This window comes from Heteronotia binoei, chromosome 6, assembly GCF_032191835.1.
Source record: "Heteronotia binoei isolate CCM8104 ecotype False Entrance Well chromosome 6, APGP_CSIRO_Hbin_v1, whole genome shotgun sequence".
Classification (NCBI taxonomy): Eukaryota; Metazoa; Chordata; class Lepidosauria; order Squamata; family Gekkonidae; genus Heteronotia; species Heteronotia binoei.
Window position 1 is genome coordinate 25,098,966 of NC_083228.1, and position 24,072 is coordinate 25,123,037.

General features: G+C 48.6%; 1 protein-coding gene across 2 annotated transcripts in view; it reads right to left on the minus strand.

The window, feature by feature from the left end:
- The window catches only part of CTNNA3 (catenin alpha 3), a 1,035,346-nt gene that overhangs the window by 81,271 nt on the left and 930,003 nt on the right, over positions 1–24,072 (minus strand). For both annotated transcript variants that reach the window (XM_060241118.1, XM_060241119.1), the window contains one exon: positions 5,355–5,536. In XM_060241118.1, the coding sequence (XP_060097101.1) occupies positions 5,355–5,536 (182 nt within the window). The remainder of the gene's footprint in view (positions 1–5,354; positions 5,537–24,072) is intronic.

Sequence of the window (24,072 nt, forward strand, 5' to 3'; positions counted from 1 at the left end):
GATGGGAGCAGCGGGCGCGCCCTCAGTTGAAGCAGGGGCGTATTCCGGTTTCCGGGAGAGTGCATCTGCTTTCCGGTTCTGGGTATGGGGGATGTAGGAGATCTGGAAGTCAAAGCGAGAGAAGAATAGGGACCACCGGATCTGGCGCTGGTTGAGACGGCGGGTGGTCTGGAGGTGCTCTAAGTTCCGGTGGTCGGTGAGCACTTGAATAGGGTGGCGAGCCCCTTCGAGGTAATGCCTCCAAACCTCAAAAGCCGCCTTGATTGCGAGCAACTCTCTCTCCCAGATGGTGTAGTTCTTCTCCGCAGCGGTGAGCTGGCGCGAGTAATAGGCGCAGGGCTGGAGTGGCTGAGACGGCTTCTCGCGCTGGGACAGCACTGCTCCCAGGGCCACGTTGGAGGCATCAGCTTCCACCGTAAAGGGAAGCTGGGGGTCAGGGTATCTCAGGAGTGGCCCGGTGGCAAAACGGGTCTTCAGAGTGGAGAAGGCGTTATCGGCCTCTGGGGACCAGTGGAAAGGTTCTTTGGGGCGGAGTAGTTGAGTCAGGGGCGTGGTCAGAGATGCATAGGCCGGGACGAATTGCCGATAATAGTTGGCGAAACCAAGGAACCGCTGCAGGTCTTTGCGATTCTGAGGGGCCTGCCAGGTCAGGACCGCTTCCACTTTTTTCGGGTCCATGAGGATTCCCTGTGGTGACACAATGTGACCAAGGAACTCGACGGAGCGCAGGTCAAAGTCGCACTTCTCCAGCTTGGCGTAGAGGCCATGGGCTCGTAGGCGCTGCAGGACCTGGCGGACGTGCTCGGCGTGCTGGGCAGGATTGCGGGAGTAGATTAGGATGTCATCCAGGTATATGATCGCGAAGCGGTCGAGCAGGTCCCGGAATACATCATTCATGAACCTCTGGAAGACAGCGGGGGCGTTGGTCAATCCGAAGGGCATCACCAGGTGCTCGTACTGCCCGTATCGGGTCCCAAACGCGGTCTTCCATTCGTCTCCGGGCCGTATGCGCACCAAATTGTACGCGCCGCAGAGGTCCAGCTTGGTGTAGATTTGGGCCCCCTTTAAACGATCCAAGAGTTCAGGGATCAGTGGCAGAGGGTACCGGTCGCGGATGGTGATCTTGTTCAGGGCCCGGTAGTCATTGCACAGCCGGAGCTCCCCACTTTTCTTCTTCACGAAGAGGACTGGAGCAGACAGGGGAGAAGTTGAGGGTCGGATGAATCTGCGTTTCAGGTTCTTGTCCAGGTAGTCTCGCAAAGCTGCCAACTCAGGCTCCGACATTGGGTACAGACGCCCCACCGGGAGTGGTGCCCCAGGTACCAAATCAATGGCACAGTCATAGGGTCGGTGAGGGGGAAGCTGATCTGCTCCTGTCTCCTCAAAGACATCGGCAAAATCCGCATACTTCTGAGGGAGCTGAGGACCACCACTTGGGATGCCGGCTGCTAGAGTGGTGGGAGGAGTCAGATGGGGGCATGGGTCTCGGAAGCGTAGTTCCTGCTGGGCCCAGTCCACGATGGGGTTGTGCAGCTTCAGCCAGGAAAGGCCTAGAATCAGCGGGAAGCGAGGCATGCGGGCGACATCAAAATGTAGCTGTTCTTGGTGCTGCTGGACGCGGAAGGTGATGGGACAGGTCTCCTGGGTGACGGGGCCAGAACGGAGGAGGCGCCCGTCAATAGCCTCCACCAGTGTTGGAGTCTCTTTTGGCTGCACTGGGATCTGGTGCTGCTTTACAAAGGCGGCATCTACGAAACAGTGGGCTGCTCCCGAGTCCAGCATGGCATACACGAACAGCCAGCGTCCATCAGGCAGACGGAGTTTGACTGGTAGCAGGAACGGGCCCGGGGTATCAGCCTGTTGTTCGGAGGACCCAGCTAGTCGCCCCAGGCTGGAGGGTCCACTTACGCCTGGGGCTGGCCTTTTGGCGGTGGCGGCAATGTAGGTCCGGGTATCCGATGTTTAGCAGGGCAGCCAGAGGCATAGTGGCCTGCCGTGCCGCAGTAGAGGCACAGGTTCTGCGTGCGGCGTCTGGCCTTTTCTTCTGGAGTCAGGCGGGATCGAGCAGCTCCAAGCTGCATAGGCTCACCCTCGTCTCTGGTACTAGCTGGGGATGGGAGAGGAGCCAAGTGGCATGGCGCAGGGAGCTGGCGCCCTCGGGTCTTGGCTTGGCGGCGACTTTCCAGGCGGCCATCGATGCGGAGGCAGAGGGTGATAAGTTCCTGGAGCGTGGGGGGCCGCTCCACCCTGGCCAGTTCGTCCAGGACTTCCTCTGCTAACCCCTCGGTAAACTGGTCCATCTGAGCAGCCTCATTCCACGCCAAGTCTTGGGCCAGGAGCTTGAATTTGGTGGCATACTGAGCCACCGAGGACTGGCCTTGTTTCAGGGCCCTGATTTTCCGGTTGGCTGTGGCTGCTTGGACTGGGTTGGAGAAGGCAGCAGACAGGTGGGCCTCAAACCCCTGGTAATCAGTCAGTAGGGGAGAGGACCCAACCAGTAGGGGTGTGGCCCACTTGGCCGCCTGCCCCTTTAACAGACTAATGATAAAACACACCTTCGTCTTGTCATTGGGGAAGTCCCGTGCTCTTAGTTCAAAGTACAGCTGACACTGTGCCAGGAAAGCAGGAAATTCTTCCACAGCACCCCCAAATCTGTCAGGTGGGGGAACTGGGCACTTGGCTGGAGCACTGGCCACAGGTTGTTGCTGCAAGTGCACTACTGCCTGTGTTAGCTGCTGTACCTGGGCTTGGAGCGCAGCCAGTAGTTCGGTGGTTTCACTTGCTTCAGGCTCCATCCTGTGGAGTGGGTGTTTGTCGGGTGGAAGCAATCTGTCATGGCTGGGGCCGGGTCAGGCAAAGTCCAGAGGCAGTCCGAGGTCTGTAGCCAGCAAGCAGGAGTGTCCGAGGTCCAAATCCAAATCGCTGTGCAAGTATCGCAGGTCCGAGGTCCAGAAGCCGAGGTCAGGGAGTCCAGAAGTCAAAAGCCAAAGTCAGGGATTCAGGAACCAAAGTCAAGCCAGAGTGGATGCTAGAACGTCAGGGAGATGACTAGTTGCTTCCACAAAGCCTCCTCCCAAAGCCCACAGCTATATAGCCCTCTGCTGGCTGTTGCCCATTTAGGCTAATTGCTGGCTCTGGGAGGCAGCCAGGATCCTGTTACAACTCAAGCATCCTTGCTCTTAGGAGGGCCAGAATCCTCTCAAAACTCAGGACTCAGGGAGCGTCTTGCTTGTGAGCGTGCCGCCCTCCTCCGATCCCTGAGGTCCTGACGGAGGCGGTCATGCACACGAGCCACCCGAGAGGGCAAGGCAGGGGGGCTGGGATCTTCTTCAGCAGGAGGCAGGGGTACTGGTGCAGGTGGCAGGGGTACAGTTTCCTTGGCAGACTCGTCTTCCTCTGCAGGGTCCCCAGCACCCATGACAAACCTCTGTGATAGCTATGGCTAACCCAAGGCCATTCCAGCAGGTGCAAGTGGAGGAGTGGGGAATCAAACCCGGTTCCCCCAGATAAGAGTCCATGAATCTAACCACTACACCAAACTGGTGCTCTGGAGTGCTGCTGAAGAAGCCTGTGCCCTTGGCCTTTTCCTTGGCTTTCTTTAGAGGCAGTTCCAAAGCCAATCTGACAACAGCAGGTTGGGGTTTTGCCTCTGATGTTGAGGGTGTTGGTGCCAAAGTCACCAAGTGGGCCCTGACTCCCTTATCAAATTGGAGCCGCTTTTATCTGCTGTCTGGGACAACCTGGGCTTTCTCCCATAAAACAGCTTTCAGTCTTGCCACTCTGCCCTATCAGGCTTTAGGGGTAAGTTGACAGCGTGCTACATAAGTAGCCATGTTGTGACACTCTCCCAGGCACAGAAGACACAATCTATGATCATCATTCTGGGCCATTCTCTTTCCACCATCCTCACAATGTTTGAAAAGAGCCATCCTACTGATTTTGTGGAAAACTTTACTGGAACTCATCTTTGAGGACCCAAGAAGCAGCTCTATTGGAAGCATGTCCTCTCCTTATGACAGCAAGAAGAGAAGTGCTTGCCACATCCCTATCATGTGACCCTTTGGGCTGGAAAGGGATCTCTGCAGACAGAGGGGAGGGGGAGTACTCCTAGAGCCTAGAAACTTCTTTAAAAGCTTAGAAGCTTTTCTCAGTGACCGGTCTGCAATCTTGCAGTCCCATGAGGGACTGCACAGAAGCCGCAACGATAAAGTTACATTACTCACAATGCAGGAATCTCAACAATTCAGTCCTTGTTATAGTTGATAGCTATTTTTTTCAAAAAAACCCCTGAGTATGCATAATGTGTGTTAAAATCATGTGTTTTCTCAACCCTGTGAGATCCAGATGGCACCTCAACTAGGAAATTCTTCCCAGTCCCCAGTATAATGCAGTTCAAAACTCTCAATATTCATTTCATACCCACTGCTTTCAGAACACGTTTCAAAATTCCAACTCACAGCACTGTTCTACCATCTGCCTTCCCTATCATCATGCATGTAATTTTTTTTTTTTAAATATGTTTCTGTTTGTTTTATTGGGAAGAATCCATATGGCATATGCAGTGCAAAGTGATCAGGTCTTTATTTGCATTGCGGAACTTAGTGGTGGAAGTCTGGATTGTAAATTTACAACTTTAAACTAAGAGGCTGTACAAGACTTGCTATTTTGTATTTAAGTAAAAGGACTCAGTATTTTAAATTTTAGTAGAAGATGGTGTTTTTTTTAATGAGGTGACCAGCAAGTGCTTGATTGCAGTTTCCCCAGCTCCAACAGCTGGGGAAACAGAACCAATATAACAGGTAGTCAAAATTTTTACCTTCATGTATGACTCTATTCCCATAGAAACAGTCAATTGTTAAAAAATATGAGACATTACCTGTGTGCTTGATACTTAGGCTGCTTTTTCTCAAATTATTATTTATAATTTCTCTCTGGGACTCAAAGTGGATTACAGAGTAATTCTAAGGGAGCAATCCTAAACAGGTCTACTCTAACTAAATCCCATGTTCAAAGGGCCTTAATCCCAAGAAACTGTCTTTGAAATTGTAGCCTAATTATATTAATAAAAGATCAACCAGAGAAAATAACCCCAAGCAAAATTAAAGGAAAACAAAAAGGACAAAGACAAACAACCCACTGCCTCTCCTCTGGGCAAGCACGGTACAAAGGTTTAAACTTTCCTCCTGGCATTTCAGTATTTCACAGGGAATACTTCAGTTTTCAGTACTATTAGCTTTGACAGTCACTTGTCACCTGTCATTACAAACTCTTTGTGTTATCCATTTTGAATGTGACAATTGCTTCTAGCTCTTACAAATCCATAATATATTTTTAAAAAACCACCGCATAATTACCTCGTGAAATCTGTCATCTCCATCATAATCACACACATCCGTTTAGCCAGAACAATGATGTCATTGCTGGTATCGTCCCATATCTCAATCTCTGCGTCCAGCTTGCTCTTCACTTTCTTGAAGTCAGCCACCTGTTCCGCTATCTTTTCTTTCTCAGCCTCTGGCAACTGAGTCATCTTTGCCTGTGTGCAAGAAAATTTTGGTTTGCAAAATGTCTGCTTTTGTCAAAGGTGTCCTCCTTTTGCCAATGCAAGTGGAGATCAACAAAAAGCTTTGCTGAACAAGATGTCAACCTGAAGCAATGGCTGAGCGCTACCCCCATCTTTGGGCCATTAGCTTTGCCAGGGGTTTTACATTTCTATAGCAAAATGCCCAATGCAACGGAACACATTTCTGAGTGTTTTGTGCATGAAGAATCACTGTTGCCCTCTAGAATGTGGTTCATGCCAACACAGGGCTTTTTTTTTGCAGCAGGGACTCCTTTGCATATTAGGCCACACACCCCTGATGTAGTCAGTCCTCCTGGAGCTTACAGTAGGCCTTGTACTAAGAGCCCTCTAAGCTCTTGGAGGATTGGCTATATCATGGGTGTATGGCCTAATATGCAAAGGAGTTCCTGCTACAAAAAAAGCCCTGTGCCAACCTAAGCAGAGTTTAGGTTAACTTTAATGGACTTGGAAGAGTGTACCTCTGTTAAGGACAGCACTTGGGGTCAGCTACATGAACATATGAAGCTGCCTTATACTGAATCAGACCCTCGGTCCATCAAAGTCAGTATTGTCTACTCAGACTGGCAGCGGCTCTCCAGGGTCTCAAGCTAAGGTTTTTTACACTTATTTGCCTGGATCCTTTTAGTTGGAGATGCCGAGGATTGAACCTGGGACGTTCTGCTTACCAAGCAGATGCTCTACCACTGAGCCACCATCCCTCCCCTACAGTGCAATCCTAGGTAGAATTACTCCAGTCTAACCCACTGAAGTCTGAGGGCTTAAACTGGAACAACTCTGCATAGGATGGCATTGCTGTGCTCTTGTAAGAACAGCACCACCAAATGTAGTATTTTACTTTTTCCTGATGGTCACAGAGTAACATATGCACTTTTTAACCCAATAGTATGTTATGCTAACACATAAATATTTTGGATAAGATGTACTGAAAATGCGCTGAACCATTATTACAGTCAGATGGGTGCAAGAGCCAATGTTTGGTTTATGGTATAGGTAAAAAAATAAATAATTTAAAATCTCCCTCAAATAAGAAAGAAGTAGTATCCTGCTTCCCAATTATGAGAAGTTTTCTCCAGCTTCATACAAAGGCTAAAGAACAGACACTGTTCCTCTAGTACCTGTTATGTTAGTGACCAGTGTTACTTATTAGAATGACTAACCCATTAGGGTAAAATACAGAGAAAGGCCCTTTGCCCACCAAGGTCGGAATAACGAGTCGGACACAATGTATTGGATTAAAATTGGGCCACTTTATTAACTTACAACATGAACAGCAAGGGAACCCCACCAGCGGCCTGGCCAGGGCTAGGGGTCACCGCGACCGCTCCCCTGCCATTAACGGGCGAGGACCCAGCCCCCCTTCCGGAGCTGAGCTGGTCAGCTCCCTCCAGGCAGGCCCAGCAGGGAGGCCCGCACCAGAGGGCCCAAACCCAGACGCACGTCTCGGCGGAAAGGCACCCTCTAGCCGAGCCTCCTGGACAGTCTGCATTCTCCAACCCGGGTCTCCAAACCCCAAGGCCGATCATGCCAGACCCCAAAATTTCCCCCAAAGTGGGGGACGCTTCACAGTCCTCCCCTAGCCGCATAGTGTCCTAAACCCCTAAAACCTGCCACTAAAGTGACCACCTATTTAACGGCACCTTCCCAAGCCAATTCCACAATCCACTGCACTGCTATGCAGGGTAGGCGAAAAACACACCCCAACACCAGCCAATCAGCTGGGGAGTAAAAAATTCCTACCCGGCTCCTCAAATGAGGCAACCAGCAATGCCCACATAGCATACAGGGCGGGTGGGAGGGCCGAACACCGAGGGATTGCAGACGGGACTGAAGGAGGGACGGGGAGCTAGCCGTTGACGCGGCTAAACCCCGCCCCCAGCAAAGCGCGCCTAAACGCGGCGCAGTCCCACTCTCCCGCCCTGGAGGGCAAACAGGTCCGAGCAGCCTAGCAGCTACGCTGCAGGCTGCAAGACCACGATTGCCCACCAAGGTCGGAATAACGAGTCGGACACAATGTATTGGATTAAAATTGGGCCACTTTATTAACTTACAACATGAACAGCAAGGGAACCCCACCAGCGGCCTGGCCAGGGCTAGGGGTCACCGCGACCGCTCCCCTGCCATTAACGGGCGAGGACCCAGCCCCCCTTCCGGAGCTGAGCTGGTCAGCTCCCTCCAGGCAGGCCCAGCAGGGAGGCCCGCACCAGAGGGCCCAAACCCAGACGCACGTCTCGGCGGAAAGGCACCCTCTAGCCGAGCCTCCTGGACAGTCTGCATTCTCCAACCCGGGTCTCCAAACCCCAAGGCCGATCATGCCAGACCCCAAAATTTCCCCCAAAGTGGGGGACGCTTCACAGTCCTCCCCTAGCCGCATAGTGTCCTAAACCCCTAAAACCTGCCACTAATAAGGCCAAGTCTCAACTTAGGGCTTAGCACCCACCGGGAGGCCCAAAGCCACCCGCAACCCTTGCTGCAAATCTCTCAGAAAAAGTACGTTACCTTTTTCCGAGAGATGCACCCCATCCCCTCTGTAGAGGTCAGGACATCTCGCTGAAATATCCGGATGGGGTAAATAGTGGCCCAAACCCTTTTCGAGTAATTTTTTAATTTCTTTATTGGCTTTATACCTAGCCCTTTCTAAAGCTGCAGGGTCCACAGCATGACGCCACACTTGGCGGGGCAGCATGGCTGACCAAACTATCGTGGTCTCCGGCCATCGCTCCCTGATGCGCTGGAAGTCATCCCGGGCTTGCCACACCAAGGCCTTACCCTTCAATAACCCCAGATCATTACCTCCCAGGTGAACCATTAAGACCTGTGGAGGAGGACCCGCTCTACCCTTGAATAACAACGGCAGCAAGCCTGGCCACTGGAGGCCCCTGCGCCCCTGCCATTCGATAACCGCATGCTGGCTGAGTCCCAGCTGAGAGCCGACCGCAGTTCTCCGTGCTTGAAGAGCAGCCCAAAACACGTAGCTATGGCCGCAGATGAGAACTCGGCACCGGCTCCTCTGGCCAGGAACAGCAGCATCTAAAAAGAGAAAAACCATTAAACACAAACAAAACCAACTCCTGCACACCATCCAATGTGCACAATGCCCGCGATGTGCTCAATGCCCGTAAAAGGGGCGTATGTATGCCTTATAGGCTGAAGAACGCCAACGCCCCAACCTCTGAATAGAGGTGGAAGGCAACCCCATAGCAGCTGCTGTCGAGGCCGCCCCAATTCTAAAGGAGTGGGTACCAAACCGCACCCCTGAAAACCCTAACTCACCCAACGCCTTGGACGTAACCGCCCAAAATTGGTGCTTAGTTAATGGCTTACCATCCATGTGTATAAACAAAAATCCGTCCTTGGGCCCACGCACTGCCAAATAAGCAGCCAACGCATTAACTGGACACAACTCGAGCTCTGAACAACTACCCAGCTCGAGCACAGCACCCCGCTGCAGCTGATCCGTCTTCGAGCGACGGACAGTAATAACCGCCTTAGGCCCCAACAACTTCAGGTCCCTCAGCTGCAAAGCCCTACCAGAAACATCGTTTCTAGACTGGGCTACCAGCTCACTCACTCTAAGTGCCCCAAAAAAGGCTAACAAGGATGCGGCATGAAATAAACATGCCTCAAAAGGCGAGGCACACACCACGCCCCATACCCTCTTCAACCCACGCAGAATCGATGGTGACACCGGATTCCGCGTGTCAACCCTGGGTCCGGCCTCTCTAGCCCACCCCTCCAGCATCTTTCGAATACGAAAGTCTGCAGTATCCTCCTTATAACCAAGTGCCTTACTTGCAAAAGCCAATGCAGACAGGCACCCCCTAATAGATCGCACGGCCAACCCCTTACCTCGTAACGACACACAGTAATGGAGCAATTCCTCCACCGGGAGGGGCCAAACCCTGCGATACCCTACCTCAGCCCGAAAGTCTTCAAACTGCCGCACGGCCCGCTCGTAAGACTTCCGAGTGCTAGGCGCAATGGCTAGACCTATCGCTCTGCAGGCCTCGGCTCTCCAATCTGCCATAGCTCCTGGGGCATTGGCACCGGCTCTCCGTCTGCCTCCGGGGCCAGCTGACGAAACCTCTCCATCTGTTTACGAGATAGAGCATCAGCCACCCCGTTGCTCACCCCAGGAACATGTCTGGCTAAAAACAATATATTCAGCCGCAAGCAGCGCAGAGTGAAGGCCCTCACCAACCTCATTACCCTCTGCGATTTGGATGAAAGGGAATTAATGACGTGGACTACCGCCATGTTATCACACCAAAAATGGACAGTGTGATTGGCCATATCCTTCCCCCACAGCCAAACCGCAACTAAGATGGGAAAGAACTCGAGAAACGTAAGATCTCGGTTCACTCCTACCTGCGTCCAGGAATCAGGCCACACCTCCGCGCACCAATGTCCGCGAAAATAAACTCCAAAACCTAAAGATCCTGCAGCATCAGACATGACCTGGAGCTCGGCCTCAAGCCTCAAGTCCTCCCTCCAAAAGGAGACTCCGTTAAACGACTCCAAAAATTCCTGCCAAACCCTCAGATCATCCCTCATGCTGCAGGTAACCCTAGTTCTATGCTGGGGCAAGCGCAAGCCTGCCATAGCATCACACAGTCTCCTAAGAAAAGCCCTACCAGGAGCAACCACTTTGCAGGCAAAGTTGAGGTGCCCCACCAATTGCTGCAATTCCAGCAAAGTGACCTTCTTCCTAAGAAGAAATGCACTAATCCTAGCCCTCAGCTCTTCCACTTTCTGCAGAGGCACCCTAGACAGTTGATTGATCGTGTCAATCTCAATCCCCAGGAAGGTCAACCTCTGAGTTGGTCCTTCCGTCTTCTCCGGCGCTAAGGGAACCCCAAGCTCGGCCGCTAGCTCCGCAAAGCCAGCCAGCAGCTGGCCACACTGCCCTGTCCCAATTGGCCCCACAAACAGGTAGTCGTCCAAATAATGCACGACGTCCTGCAACCCCACTTTCTCCCGCACAGCCCATTCTAAGAACGTGCTGAAACGCTCGAAAGCAGAACATGATACAGAGCAGCCCATCGGCAATGCCCTATCCATGTAAAATTGGCCCTCAAATGAAAACCCTAAGAGATCAAAATCATCGGGGTGGACGGGCAAAAGGCGAAACGCTGACTTAATATCGCACTTCGCCAACTCAGCCCCCACCCCGCAGCGCCTCACCACAGCGATGGCCTGGTCGAAGCTGGTATACTTAACAGAGCATAACTGCTCTGGGATCCCATCATTCACTGACTGGCCCCTAGGAAAAGACAGATGGTGAATCAAACGAAATTCACCAGGCGCCTTTTTGGGCACCACACCTAAAGGCGAGACCCTCAAGGTAGTCACTGGAGGCTGTAAGAAGGGACCAAGGATCCTTCCCTCAGCCAACTCCTTAGCAATCTTGTCTCTAACAACCTGTTCCAAACCTTGAACAGACTTAAGATTCTTTGACATGAACGGAACTCTAGGCCCCTGAAAAGGGATCCTAAACCCAAACTGGAAACCTTTCAACAGATACAAAGCGTCCGCCCTCCTAGGATACCTAGCCAGCCAACGCTCAAGCTGACCCACCCTTATCGGGCTGGGCCCCTTTCTTGGCTGGAAAAGCTCCTCCTCCCCCGCCAGGCTTCTTTGGATTCCTGCGCCCCCGGGCTTTTGGGCAGCTGTCAAAGGCATGGGATCCACCACACAAGGGGCAGGCGTGTTTAAACTGGCACGCCTTTCTATTACACACCCCCAGGGATCCAAAGTCCCAGCAGAGCAAGCGGGGTTGAACCGCCTGCCCCGCTGTACCGCGGGGGGAGCTTGACGAAGTAGATGAAGACGCCCTACTAACTAAATGACCACTATCTGATCGGTCACCCAGGTTAGGCCTCGCCGGAGACATAACCTGCAGCCACAGCTGCTGGTGAATCCGATCCCACTGGAGGGCCGGATATAGGGCGGCCCTCATTCTGAATTCCTGGTCGTACTGTAGCCAGGCTGATCCACTAAAGGCAGTATAACCCTTGTAAATTATGTCCAGATATTGGAATAATGATGCAGCCCGCCACGGCTGCGCCCGGGCAATTACCCCGGCGTAAATGCAGAACCCAGGCAACCAATTAGCCCATGTTCTGTCAACCTTTCGCTTCCGCAGCTTTTCTTTCTCCTTTTCATCTAACTCCTCTTTATCTTTCTTCTCCATTTCGCGGTACAGAAGGGAAAATATATCCACATACTCTCCCTTCAAAATTTTTTCCCTTGTGGAGGGCAATAAATGGTCCCCGAGAGGCAGAGCAACCTCGCCAAAAGGCAAGGCTGTAAAAGGCACCATCCCGTACTGTGAAGGTGCTCCCCACATGGGACCCGACGGGCCCATCTGCCCTGAACCCGGATGCATACAAGGTATGCCCTGGCCCCCTGGCCAAGCCCAGTTCTGTACCAGCCCAGACCCAGAAGGAGTAGGCACACCTAAGCCTGACCCTGCAGTGCCCAACCCGGCTGCTGAAGCAGGTCCCCATGCCCCCCATGGCCAAACCTGCCCAGGCCCCAGTTGCGAACCATCGCCGGACCTACCTCCAAATCCAGCTGGCACCACCGGCAAACCGATGCCCGACGTCCGCGCCTCCTCCACCGCACCTGCATCGGGGCCACCGGAACTGGCATCCCTGCCATGCGCGAGTCCACCAGACCTGCCCTCAAGAATGGACAATCTGGTGAGAATGTTGGCCTGCCTTGCTTTCTTGGCATGCCTAACATCGCCCCCCACACTTAAAGAAGGAACACCTGCCGCCTGCTCCAAAGCCTGCAGCCTTCCCAAGATATTAAAATCCACCGCCCCCTCACCCTCCTCATCCGAAGATGATGACGGAGGCGGTGGCCTCCTAGCGGGAGCTTTAGCTGGTCTGGGTGCAGGCTTCTTGCCCTTAGGCTTGCCGGAGCCTTTTCCCCCAGACATCTTGCCCACCTTCTTTAAAAATGGGACCTAAGATGGCCGCCGCTTCAAAGAATCTGAAATGGCCGCCTAGTCTGCCCAGCAACAGCCCACAGTTACCAGCACCTCAAAAATGGCCGCCCAACTGCCTTTCTTCCCTTCACTCAAGCTACTCCCAAAATGGCCGCCCAAACTGCCTGACAACAGCCAAGGGCAAAGCAACCCAACGCTGCTCCACTGTAACCTAAGGGTTGCTCCGCTATAGCCCAGGCGCTCTACAGCCGGGTTGCAACAAAAGGCCGCCTCGCTGGAAGACCAAAACACCTTAAGCCCCTCACCTGGCCCACGCTTCCCCCAGGATCAACTCAAGGCTTATTTATTATTTATTTATTTATTATATCTTAATATTTGAGTACCCAAGCTGCAATACTGCAGCTTTGACCCCCTGGGCAACCAGGCTCCTATAGAAAATAGAAGCCTTCCAAGGCCCTAACAGAGAACCCAATCTTACCAGGGGAGGGAAACCACCCCAATCCCCAAGGCTAGGCTACCACCCAACAAGACCAGACTAATCTGGCCAACTACTCTAGCCCACAGCCCCGGAAACAACTCAGCCTGTTAAGATCGCCGCCGCCGCCGCCGCGCTTCGCGATGAGCGCCTGCAAAACACCGCAGAACTCCCGGAAAGGCTCCCGAAGAGCCCCGCGCCCCGAAATGGCTCCCGATGAGCCCCGCAATGGCTCCCGATGAGCCCCGCGCCTCTCCGAACGCCTCCGACGACGAGAGCCCTCCGAACACCGAGGGATTGCAGACGGGACTGAAGGAGGGACGGGGAGCTAGCCGTTGACGCGGCTAAACCCCGCCCCCAGCAAAGCGCGCCTAAACGCGGCGCAGTCCCACTCTCCCGCCCTGGAGGGCAAACAGGTCCGAGCAGCCTAGCAGCTACGCTGCAGGCTGCAAGACCACGATTCTGCATTTGTATTTTGCCTCAATTTCTGAGCGCATCCCTTCTACATTTCACATCTGTCTTGCTGTGCTCCTTCTTATGTCTTCTGCATTTGTTTACTATCATTCAGCATTCAGAACACTTCCAGCACTTTACTGCTCCACTGTAAGCAAAACTCCTTTTGCTGTGGTTCTTTGTTCTTATCCGTTATCGAATCGCTAACCCTGTCCAAAGTAGAATTGTTTCTGCAGGTATTTAAGTACCACCCACTGCCCTCCCATTTCTGCCTCTCTCTCTTTAGGATGACGCCCCCCCCCCTTCTGTTTTTCCTCTCTTTCTCCAAAGACAAAGGAGCCATTCCCTTTCTTTTTGCAGAATCCCAGAAGGAGGGAGGGGTTGGATCTGCAGTTGCCTCAGAGTGTTAAGCTTCGTACTCATTATACAAGGGTACAAGCCTTGTGTTGGACAAGTACATTTTGCAAACAAAAATAACCTTTAATTTTTTTTTAAACTCAGAGAATCTGGTGAAAATATTTTTGCTGAACTGTGAGGTCATCAGAGTGACTTCCTGCTTTCCTTTCCTCTTAAAGATACAGACCAATTTCCCATTAGCCTCGCCCTCTCACTCTCCTCTTTTCTGCAGGGCTTCTGTTGGATTTCACACTATCTGCCCCAGGGCTCTAACTCGCTCAGCCTTTTTCGCGCAGCAAACAAGATCCTCCAAAAACCAGTTTCTGTTTGCCGTGCAAAAAAGGCAAAGCTAGTTGCAGCCCCGGGGCATATAGTGTGAAATTCGACGGAAGCCCCGCAGAGAAGAGGAGTGTGAGAGCAGTGTAAGGCCAGTGGGAAATCGATCACAGTGTCCTATACTCTGCACTTGCCCCGTCAGTGGAAAATGCCAACAATGGTCAACTAACATCCTCTTGAGCTCTTCCCACCCTCGTTAATAGTTCTATTCATGGTTTGTGGGATGCAGGCATAAGGGAACCAGTGCAAGAACCATTTGAAAGGAATCAATTGGATTGCCAGTCTCCAGGTGAGGGGTTTTTTTATTGCTTTACAAGTGAGTAGTTGCAGATCCCATGCCCCTGGGGTGAGGTGGAAATACAGAAAGCATAATCTGTGGACTATGATCATCATCCTACTGTTGTTTTATTGTAATCTTATAAAAATTGATTACTATTTCATAACACTTTAATTTGTAATCCACTGTGCCAGAAAGAACAGGAACTTCTATTTAATACAAACCTCTAACCATTCATTTTAATGGAACAGACATGCATAACTTTCTCTCAGTCCAAGCATTCATTTTGTTCTCATAAAACCAGCATAACTTTATGAGTATTCTTTTTTAAAAAACGGCAGTGGGTACTTTGTTGAGTTTGGAAGTTGTCATTTTCAATATTACTGCTTGCTGCAAGCCCTTGGAAATCTAAATAATGCAACACAATTTTAGAAGAATTAAGCATTCTGAGCCTCTTCCAATTTGTCCCATGAATGTAGCTCCCAACTTCTAGGGGAGTTGGAAATTGGAGCAGCAGATTTTAGTTTATGGAATAAAGAACATGGGAGGGACCAGGAAGACACAAAGGGAGACTACATCAGCCTCTTCAAAACTAACCAAATTCAGATGTTCTCAGTGCATAATGATCTTGATGCTACAAGGCAATTATCAGTTTCACTACCTTTGGGGTAGAATTGTCTTTCTTCCTAGTAATATACTTTAATTTTCAGGAAGATGGTAGATTCTAGGAAGAGCAATCCAACCATTTGAATAATTCCAGTAGGGTAAGTAAATACATCACCATCTGAAATATATTTGACAGGAGTCAAAGCCCAAACGATTATTGACACTGGAATCACTAGGGTCAGAACTCAAATGAAGCCATCACCCTAATGGTGTGCATGTGTGTAAAGTGCTATCAAGTTGCAGCAAGACTTATGAAGACCCCAGCAAGAGGCTTTCAAGGCAAGTGAAAAGCAGGTGCTTTGTTGCTGCCTTGTTCTGCAGAGTCTTCCTTCCAAGTCCCATCCCTGCTTAGCTGCTGAGATCTGATGAGATCAAGCTATACTACGCCATCTGCCCTCCTCACTCTAGTGGTAAGAACTGCATATTTATACCCCGCCCGTCTCTCTGAATCAAAGACTCAGAATGGCTTACAATCTCCTATATCTTCTCCCCTCACAACAGACACCCTGTGAGGTGTGTGGGACTGAGAGGGCTCTCACAGCAGTTGCCCTTTCAAGGACAACTCCTGCAAGAGCTATGGCTAACCCAAGGCTATTCCAGCAGGTTCAAGTGGAGGAGTGGGGAATCAAACCCTATTCTCCCAGATACTGCTTGCTGCAAACCCTTGGAAATCTAAAGAATGCAACACTATTTGAGAAGAATTAAGCATACTGAGCCCATTCCCATTTGTCCCATTGATGTAGCTCGCAAGTTCTTTGATGGGACCCACCCTGAGCCCATTTGGGAAGGGCAGAATGGAGCTGTACAACAATAAATAATAACATTAACAAATTCCTCTGTTTTCCTTCTCTTGAGTCTTATTTTTAAAAAATAAAACATAATCTTGGCGACAGTGCTTCAGTTCAGAAATCCAGAGAAACCATGGCTAGTGTGATCCACTAACTAAAGTTAGTTAGAATCCATCAAATTAGGATCCAGTTGGTTCATTACCCGTTGTTTCAACTGCAGTTTCATGTGTCTGAATATAGCCATCCTGGCTCTGACAACACTCTCTCCGGTTACAGAGAAAAGGAAATGAAACCAGCATTTTGATTATTTGTAAGCTGAATCCTGATTTAACTATAACCCTAGTTAAAATAAACCATAATCTCATAGTACATCTGAAACGAGCCAATGGATTTGATGTAAATCACTGCAAACAGACTTTAGCTTGGAAAAGGATCTGATCACCTAACAGTTCCCTGGTCCCCCTCTAAAAGCGGCTACTAACGATGTGTGGACCTTCAGGAATGAGCTGGAGAAGAGGATGGAGCTGGCAGCAAGGTAGAGAAGGAGAAAATGGAAGGTAGTTGGTTGGGGATGTCCATTAACTGCATATCTCCTTGGATAAACTGGTATTTCAGGTCTTTATAGTTCTAGTTTATGTTGAATATATAGAGGACAGACTCTTTCCAGGTTTAGATAACAAATCTGGGCATACTGCTACAGCCCTGATAGTATTCATGGTTAATTCTTCCTATTTGATGGCTGGGGAAATGGGAAAGAGGGGGTGAGTGACGGAGCTAGGTATGTTGTCAAACTGTCATGAATGCCCCATGGGGTGGAAAGCTGGTACATTTTAAAACAGTTTTGTATTTGGAACTCTATTAAAAATAGACTTTCTATACAAAAATAAGCAGATCCTAAAGACTCTAGTCTTCACTCAGTGTTGGAAATCCGGCTGTCCCATCCAAACTAAGGCAAAAAATATTGAATCTGTTCAGGGGTCATTTTGTAGAAAAATAGATAGTGGAGCTCATCCAGGGATTGTTATGCAGCTGCACATACTAGTCAATGGACAAGGAGGTGGAACTCTCAGGAGGAGGAGGAGGAACTCTCAGAAAGGTTCAGGAGCTGTGCTCCTGTGAGCTCCCACTGAATCTGAGGCCTGAATCTGTTACAAAACATGTTCTGTACGACCAGGCATCTGTAGGGTTCATGATCTTCCTTGCAAAACCTGGCACTGCAGCTAGTGAATCATGCATTTAAAACCCCAACAAGCAATATATGAAGGAGCAAGTTTCTCTAGGTCATTCCTTCTAACTTCCTCGCTAGCACAGTGACTTGCTGCTCATAAATCAAACACGATAATCATACTCTGGGGATTGATCTCCATGGTAATCTCCCTGGATGTCTAAGTCACAGATACAAGGACTTTTCAGATGCAAGTGGGACAAGATTTTAAACTACTGTCTGATGAAACTGGGACTTGCTTCCATGTGCATTAAATTATTAAATGAAAACTGGAAATTTAATTCTTTCATGCCTTTCCACAGACTTGGGGGGAGGGGGGACATTTTAGTGCTTGCTGAAGCCTGCACCTGATATTAAACCTGATTCACAGAAAGGAGCATGTCTTTCTGTAATGCCTCAGGGCAACACACATGATGTGCAATAGCCATTTACTAGTTACAGTGCCCCAGAATCACTCCACTGACTACTCCTTGTGGGGAAATGCTCAAGGTAAAGATAACACATCTGCTATAATGCCTAGTTCTGGCCTGACACAGATCAGCAAGTTAATCTTGCCTGAGATAAAATGCCCCATTGAGAAAAATAAAATATGCCTTTCATTGCCAATTTGTAATCCCTGCTAAACCAGTAGAACTGCCACCAGATTTCCCACCCACCCTTTCTTATGAAAGAGAAGCTTCCGAAGAAATCTTAAGAAAACCAAGATTTTGACAGCAACATTTCTCTGGTGCCAATGGAGCCCAAGCATCCATAAAACACCTTCTCAACAAGGCATATAACTACCACACAAAACCCGGTATTTTTCTTTTTAGGACAGAAGCAGTGTGAATTGCAGGGTGGGGTTTGAGCAGGAACGCCCAAGAACACAGTTCTGGCTGGCTTGGCATCAGGAGGTCTAATATGCAAATGAGTTCCTGCTGGGCTTTTTACACAAACAAGCCCTGTGTAAAACAATAGTGATGTCAGGAGGTGTGGCCTAATATGCAAATGAGTTTCTGCTGGGCTTTTTCTACAAAAAAAGCCCTGGTGAATTGTATTGAAGGCACAAAAAGCCATCTGCAGGTTAGTTGCTCTGGTTATGTGAATGAGATTGTGGTGAACCATTAGCACAGGGAATAGTGTACCAGAGAATTTGGGAACTTGGGTTCTAACCCTTGTCACTTAGTGGGACGCTGTGATCTTGAACTATTGTAACTTCACCTGAGTAAACCTTTTACAGTGGCTCTCATAGTAAAGTGATTAAGAAAGGGTCTTTAAATATTAGTATCTACATTTATTTATTGCAGCTTTAAAAACCCACACACATACCTTCTTCCAGGGCCAGCACTAGGGGTTCAGCAAGGTCTGGATGGCAGCGGGTGTGCTCAGAGCAGGGCTCTCAGCATGCTCACTGCCATGCTCCCCAACTTCGCAAAGGCTTCCTGAGGCTCAGGAAGCCTCGGTGAGGTCAGGAAGGCAGCGGACACACTCAGAGCTGGGCTTTGAGAATGCTCACTGCCACATCCCCCAACTTCACTGAGGCTTCCCGAGCCTTGGGAAGACTTGGCAAAGTCATGGGTGTGTGGCAGCAGGCACACTTTGCCGAGGCTTTCCAAAGCTCGGGAAGCCTCAGTGAAGTCAGGGAGGCAACGGGTGCACTCAGAGCCAGGCTCTGAGTGCACTCGCTGACACAAACCTCCCCCCCCCCCCCGACCTCACTGTGGCTTCCCAAGCCTTGGAAAGCCTCAGCGAGGTCAGGAAGGTAGCGGATGTGGCGTGTAAGGAGAAGGGGCACCTCATGGCCGCCCTGAGCCCGCCTTGGCGGGGGAGGGCGGGATATAAAAATAAAGTTTATTATTATTATTATTATTATTATGGTACACCTAGGCCAGGTGGTGGTCTAGGTGGCTGCCTACTTGGCCTACTCCCACGCGCTGGCCCTGTCTTCTTTCATCTTTATTTAGCCAGAAGATGGCTCCCCTTGACTTGGCCGACCTTGCCATATGGATCTATGCTATGATGAACTTGAGGCTAGAGTACAGTGCTCTCTATATGGTTCTGTCATTGAAGTCAACAAGGAAATTCCAGTTGAAACAGAATGCCACAGCTGGGTTACTATCAGAAGCTAGGCAGAATATGCAGTGTCTTCACTGGTTACCTATCAGTGGGTTTAATTCAAGGTACTTTTATTGCATAGAAAGCCTTTCATGGCCTTGAACTCTCATATCTATAGGACCACCTCTCCCACTAAGCAACCTTCAGCAGATGGATAAGATCAGTAGCCGTCCATATACATGCCGTCTTTGTCGTGGCTCCCTCTTTGTGAAATCACTGTCTGAGAAGGTCAGGAAGATGTCCCTAATTCTGTCAGGCAACAAACTGTTGTTTAGGAGGACATTTTTATAATGATAAAAGGGCTGGTATAATAGAATGGTTTGGGAGGGCGTTTTTATAAAGGGAGCAGGTTTGCAGTCTGTTACTGTTTATTGTATGTATTCTCTTGGTTTTATGGCATTGTTTATTACTTTTCAAATTCTTCCATTTGTGCATTATGACCAATTGTGACTGATCCTTTTTTTGCATTGATGCTGATTTTTTGTAATCCTAGTCCTGTTGCATTGTTTATTGGCTGCTTGATGCTATTTGTGGGTATTGTTTTATACAGTCTCAGCAAGAAAGGTGAGCTATGTAGTAAATAAATAAATGCACTGTAAATTTTAGTGAATCGACTGCATTCCAAGAGACACAATCAGTTCATACTGTAAGAAGAGAAACCATCCATCTATGCTTCATCCCTCCCTTTCTCCAAAGAATTCAGAGAAGCATATATGATTCTCCCTGCTTCATTTTAACCTCACAACTATCCTGAGATATAGATTAGGCTGAGAGGATGTGACTGGCCACGTCACTTGGCAAGCTTTACCTAATTCAATTTCCAAAACATCACAGCTCTTTAAAAAAGGTAAGTGAATTTTGTTAGTTTTTAAGGTCCTACTACACTGTTGCTCTTTTCTACTGCTACAAACAGACTAACACGGCTTTTTGTTGTTCAGTCGCACAGTTGAGTTCAACTCTTTGCGACCCCATGGACAAAGTCACGCCAGGCCCTCCTGTCTTCCACCATTCTCCGAAGTCTCCTCAAATTCGTGTTTGTTACATCAGTAATGCTGTCCAGCCATCTCATCTTTTCCCATCCCCTTCTTCTTTTGCCTTCTGTCTTTCCTAGCATCAGGATCTTCTCCAGGGCTCCCTTCTCATTTGGTGGCCAAAGTATTTGAGCTTCAGCTTCAGCATCTGACCTTCCAGGGAACCCATCTTTAAAAGGTAAAACAGAGCAGCTCCAGGCATTCAGGTGCACGGGTAGAAGACCCCAGTCCTCTTCACCGCCCCCCCCCCCCCACCCCAGTCCTCTTCAGTGACTTTTTGAAGGGTACAGAGATTGCTGGGCAGGAGGAGAAAGTGTCTGTCCAACCTAAGTTTCAAAGCATAATCATATTTTTCTTTTAAAAGATCTGCTTTGTATCGAACAGAAAATATAACATTTTTCTCAATTCAGCCCTCATAGTCTATACTAAAATACATGTTAGAGACTTCTTAATTTATAAAGGAAACTATAGGAAAGAGCATTTTAGATTACATGGAGGAAGCTGTGTTTATCTATAATATTTGTTCTAGCATGTGTTTTTATTACAGGCTACAAATGTGTGAATCGATCAAAGTGTAATTTTTTTTTCCTGTTCAATACTAGACACAGAGCAACTTCTCTTAAAGAGAAATAGAGGACTTTGTTTCATACACTGGTTCCTTCGCTTTTTAAATAATTTTAAGCAGTTCAGTTTGTCCTGTTTTATGGTCTTTGTCAGAGCCCTCTTTTGTTATGTGTAGCACATAATGTGTTGATTTTAATCTGTATTTTAGGATGTTAAAGTTCTGAGTCAATTTGTCATTGTTCTACATGACATGCTGAGTGAATGATATATTCATTATCTAGTTGCCACCAAAGAAGACTCAGAGCATGTTGATCACTATGAGCTCTTGAGCTTTCCTGCTCTCTTCATTCTGATTACTGATCCCAGGACTGGAACTTTCCATTGTTTCAACTTCCTGTCTTCACATAGTTCTGAATGACTGAAACCCTTATGGTTCATTGTGATCCAACCAGTTGATGGAGCAACACTTTTTGGGCCTGTGAGTGACCTCTTTTAGGTTTACTGTGATGGCTCAGTGGTAGAGCATCTGCTTGGGAAGCAGAAGGTCCCAGGTTCAATCCCTGGCATCTCCAAAAAAGGGTCCAGGCAAATAGGTGTGAAAAACCTCAGCTTGAGATCCTGGAGAGCCACTGCCAGTCTGAGAAGACAATACTGACTTTGATGGACCGAGGGTCTGATTCAGTATAAGGCAGCTTCATATGTTCAAACATTGTGTGTGATCTGTGAACGAAGAGATTTCAATGTTCAACAGTATTAACTTTCACTCCTGTTATGAGTGCTACAAGATTTTGACAAAGAGGTGCTATATAGAGATTCAAGGATGTAGCAGAACAAATAAATAGGCTATTCCCCCAAGAGGGCTGTGGGAGTGTGAGGTAGAAGAGAAGAAAGAAGCTGAATAAATTTTCTTTAAAATTACCTGTTTACTGTCACCAGATGTCTCTTCGTGTTTTAAAGAGTTGAGAAAATGTATTTTGAAGCCCTTCAGCCTTTAAGCAACTCAGTGTTTTATGCCTTGATGTATCTTATATCTTTCATATTTTGGACTAATCATAGGGTTGCCAAGTTCTAGCTTGGCTTTGGTGGGGGATTCTTCTCATGTGCACAAAACACATGTGGTGTGATAAGAGCCAGGGATACTCTATGCTACCATAGAGTTTTTAATTGAATGCTAGAGTACCTCCATGTGAAGTGCCTGGCATGATGATGTCACTTCTGGGTGATGTTATCATGCCAGGCATGTTATGCTATGACAGAGCTCTTGGGGGCGGGGATCCCCCCAGCAGCCCACTTGTGCTGGTGTGTTGGAGGCCCCCAAACCAGACAGTCCTAACAAATCAAAACTGAAGGACATTTCCACCTTTAAGTATGAGGTGATATAGTTTCCTTGCTTCTCTCAAACATAACGTAAGAGAGTTCCACAGCTGTTTACCAGCAACTGCTCAGACTCTGCTGGCCATTCAATGATTAGCTTTGAATGAACAAGCTACCTGACATTTTATCACAGTCTGCAACTCTATTTTCTTTTCTCTAACAGTTAAAGTATGACTTTTCTGGCTACTGTTTGATATGCCAGAAGAGGAAAGAGAATCCATTTCATCATGGCTTAATGTTGCAGACATGCATTCCTTTAAAATTAAATGTTATTAAACCATTTCAGGAAGTGTCATCTCAACATGTTTTGCATTTCAAATGCATGAAACATAAGAAGACAGGGGAGGAAAGCTGGGGACAGGGGAGGGACGGTGGCTCAGTGGTAGAGCATCTGCTTGGGAAGCAGAAGGTCCCAGGTTCAATCCCTGGCATCTCCAAAAAAGGGTCCAGGCAAATAGGTGTGAAAAACCTCAGCTTGAGACCCTGGAGAGCCGCTGCCAGTCTGAGAAGACAATACTGACTTTGATGGACCAAAGGTCTGATTCAGTATAAGGCAGCTTCATATGTTCATATGACATTTTGAGCCAAATGGATGAGGTTGGGCCTGAGAGTTTGTTTCTCCCCTGTTTGCAGGTGTTCAGCCTGGGCATGATCCAAGGTGCAAGCCAATGGTCTGAGCCCAAGACCCTAAGTGAGCTGGGCCTATGAATCTGGAACTAGCCCAGGATGTGGTGGGACTGTAATGCTTCTTTCTGTTTTCTGATTGCTTATTTAAATTATATTTTGGTATTTTGTACACTGCCCTGGGGAACAAAGTGGGATAAATTTATTGAAATTATTGAAATAAAAAATAAATGTCATAAATAAATAATAAATGCATGACCCCACAAACTGAGAAGAGAAACTAAAAAAACTCAACCCTCCCATTTCCTTTTTTCCTCCTTCCCACTGAAGCGTATCTTAAAAGTACTTAAAATACAAACATGCTTAAAACCTTTGCAATGTTTTGCTTAAAATGGAAAAGTGGAGGAATAGTGGGATTTGGCAATGCAATAAAAAGAACAAGAAAAAAGCACAAGGATCACAGCAGAAACTAAAAATATAAACCAAAAATATAAAATGCTCTGGGCATAGGAAAACATGAAATGGCTGCGCATTGCAAGCTTCTCCCTCTGCCTCCAAGTCTACTCAGAACGGCAATGGCTCTTCAGTGTAATATCCCCCTTTGGCTGTGGCTCTCAGGTTGGAGTACTCACCAGGCACTAGTTTTAAGGTCCATTCAGCAGAGACATGCTGTCTCAAAGCATCAATCCTTTATTTGCAAGGTCACACAAATCCAGCAAGGAACAGCTTCTAACTGGCCATATAAACACTGAAAAGTGAAACTGAGCTCCACTCCATTAAAATACATTTCAGTACAGATGCTGCAAAGAAAATGTGGAATGGACTCTCCATTAAGGTCTCTGTGCCTAGAGGGACTACTCCCAGAGTAGTCTATCTGGGCACATAGACTTTAATGGAGAGTCCATTCAGCATTTGCTTTGCAAGCCCAGAATTGCTTCCTGCTTTAGCCTGCAAAGACAAGGAAGAAGGAGCTGGGAACTTCAGCAGCCTCAGAGCTTCAAAGGGTGAGGACAGGAGGGAGGAGGGGAAGAAGAGTGAGGACAGGTGGAGGGAGGGGAGAAAAGAGCCCCATGGGCCTCATTAAAGCCCTGGGGCAGCCAGTTCTGTCCCTTGGGCCAGACATTTGACACACCTGCTCTAAAGCTTATGCTGCCAAAATCTTGTTGGTCTCCAAGGTGCTGTTGAATTCGAATCTGCCTCTTCTATTGCAGACCAACACAGCTATCCTCCTGA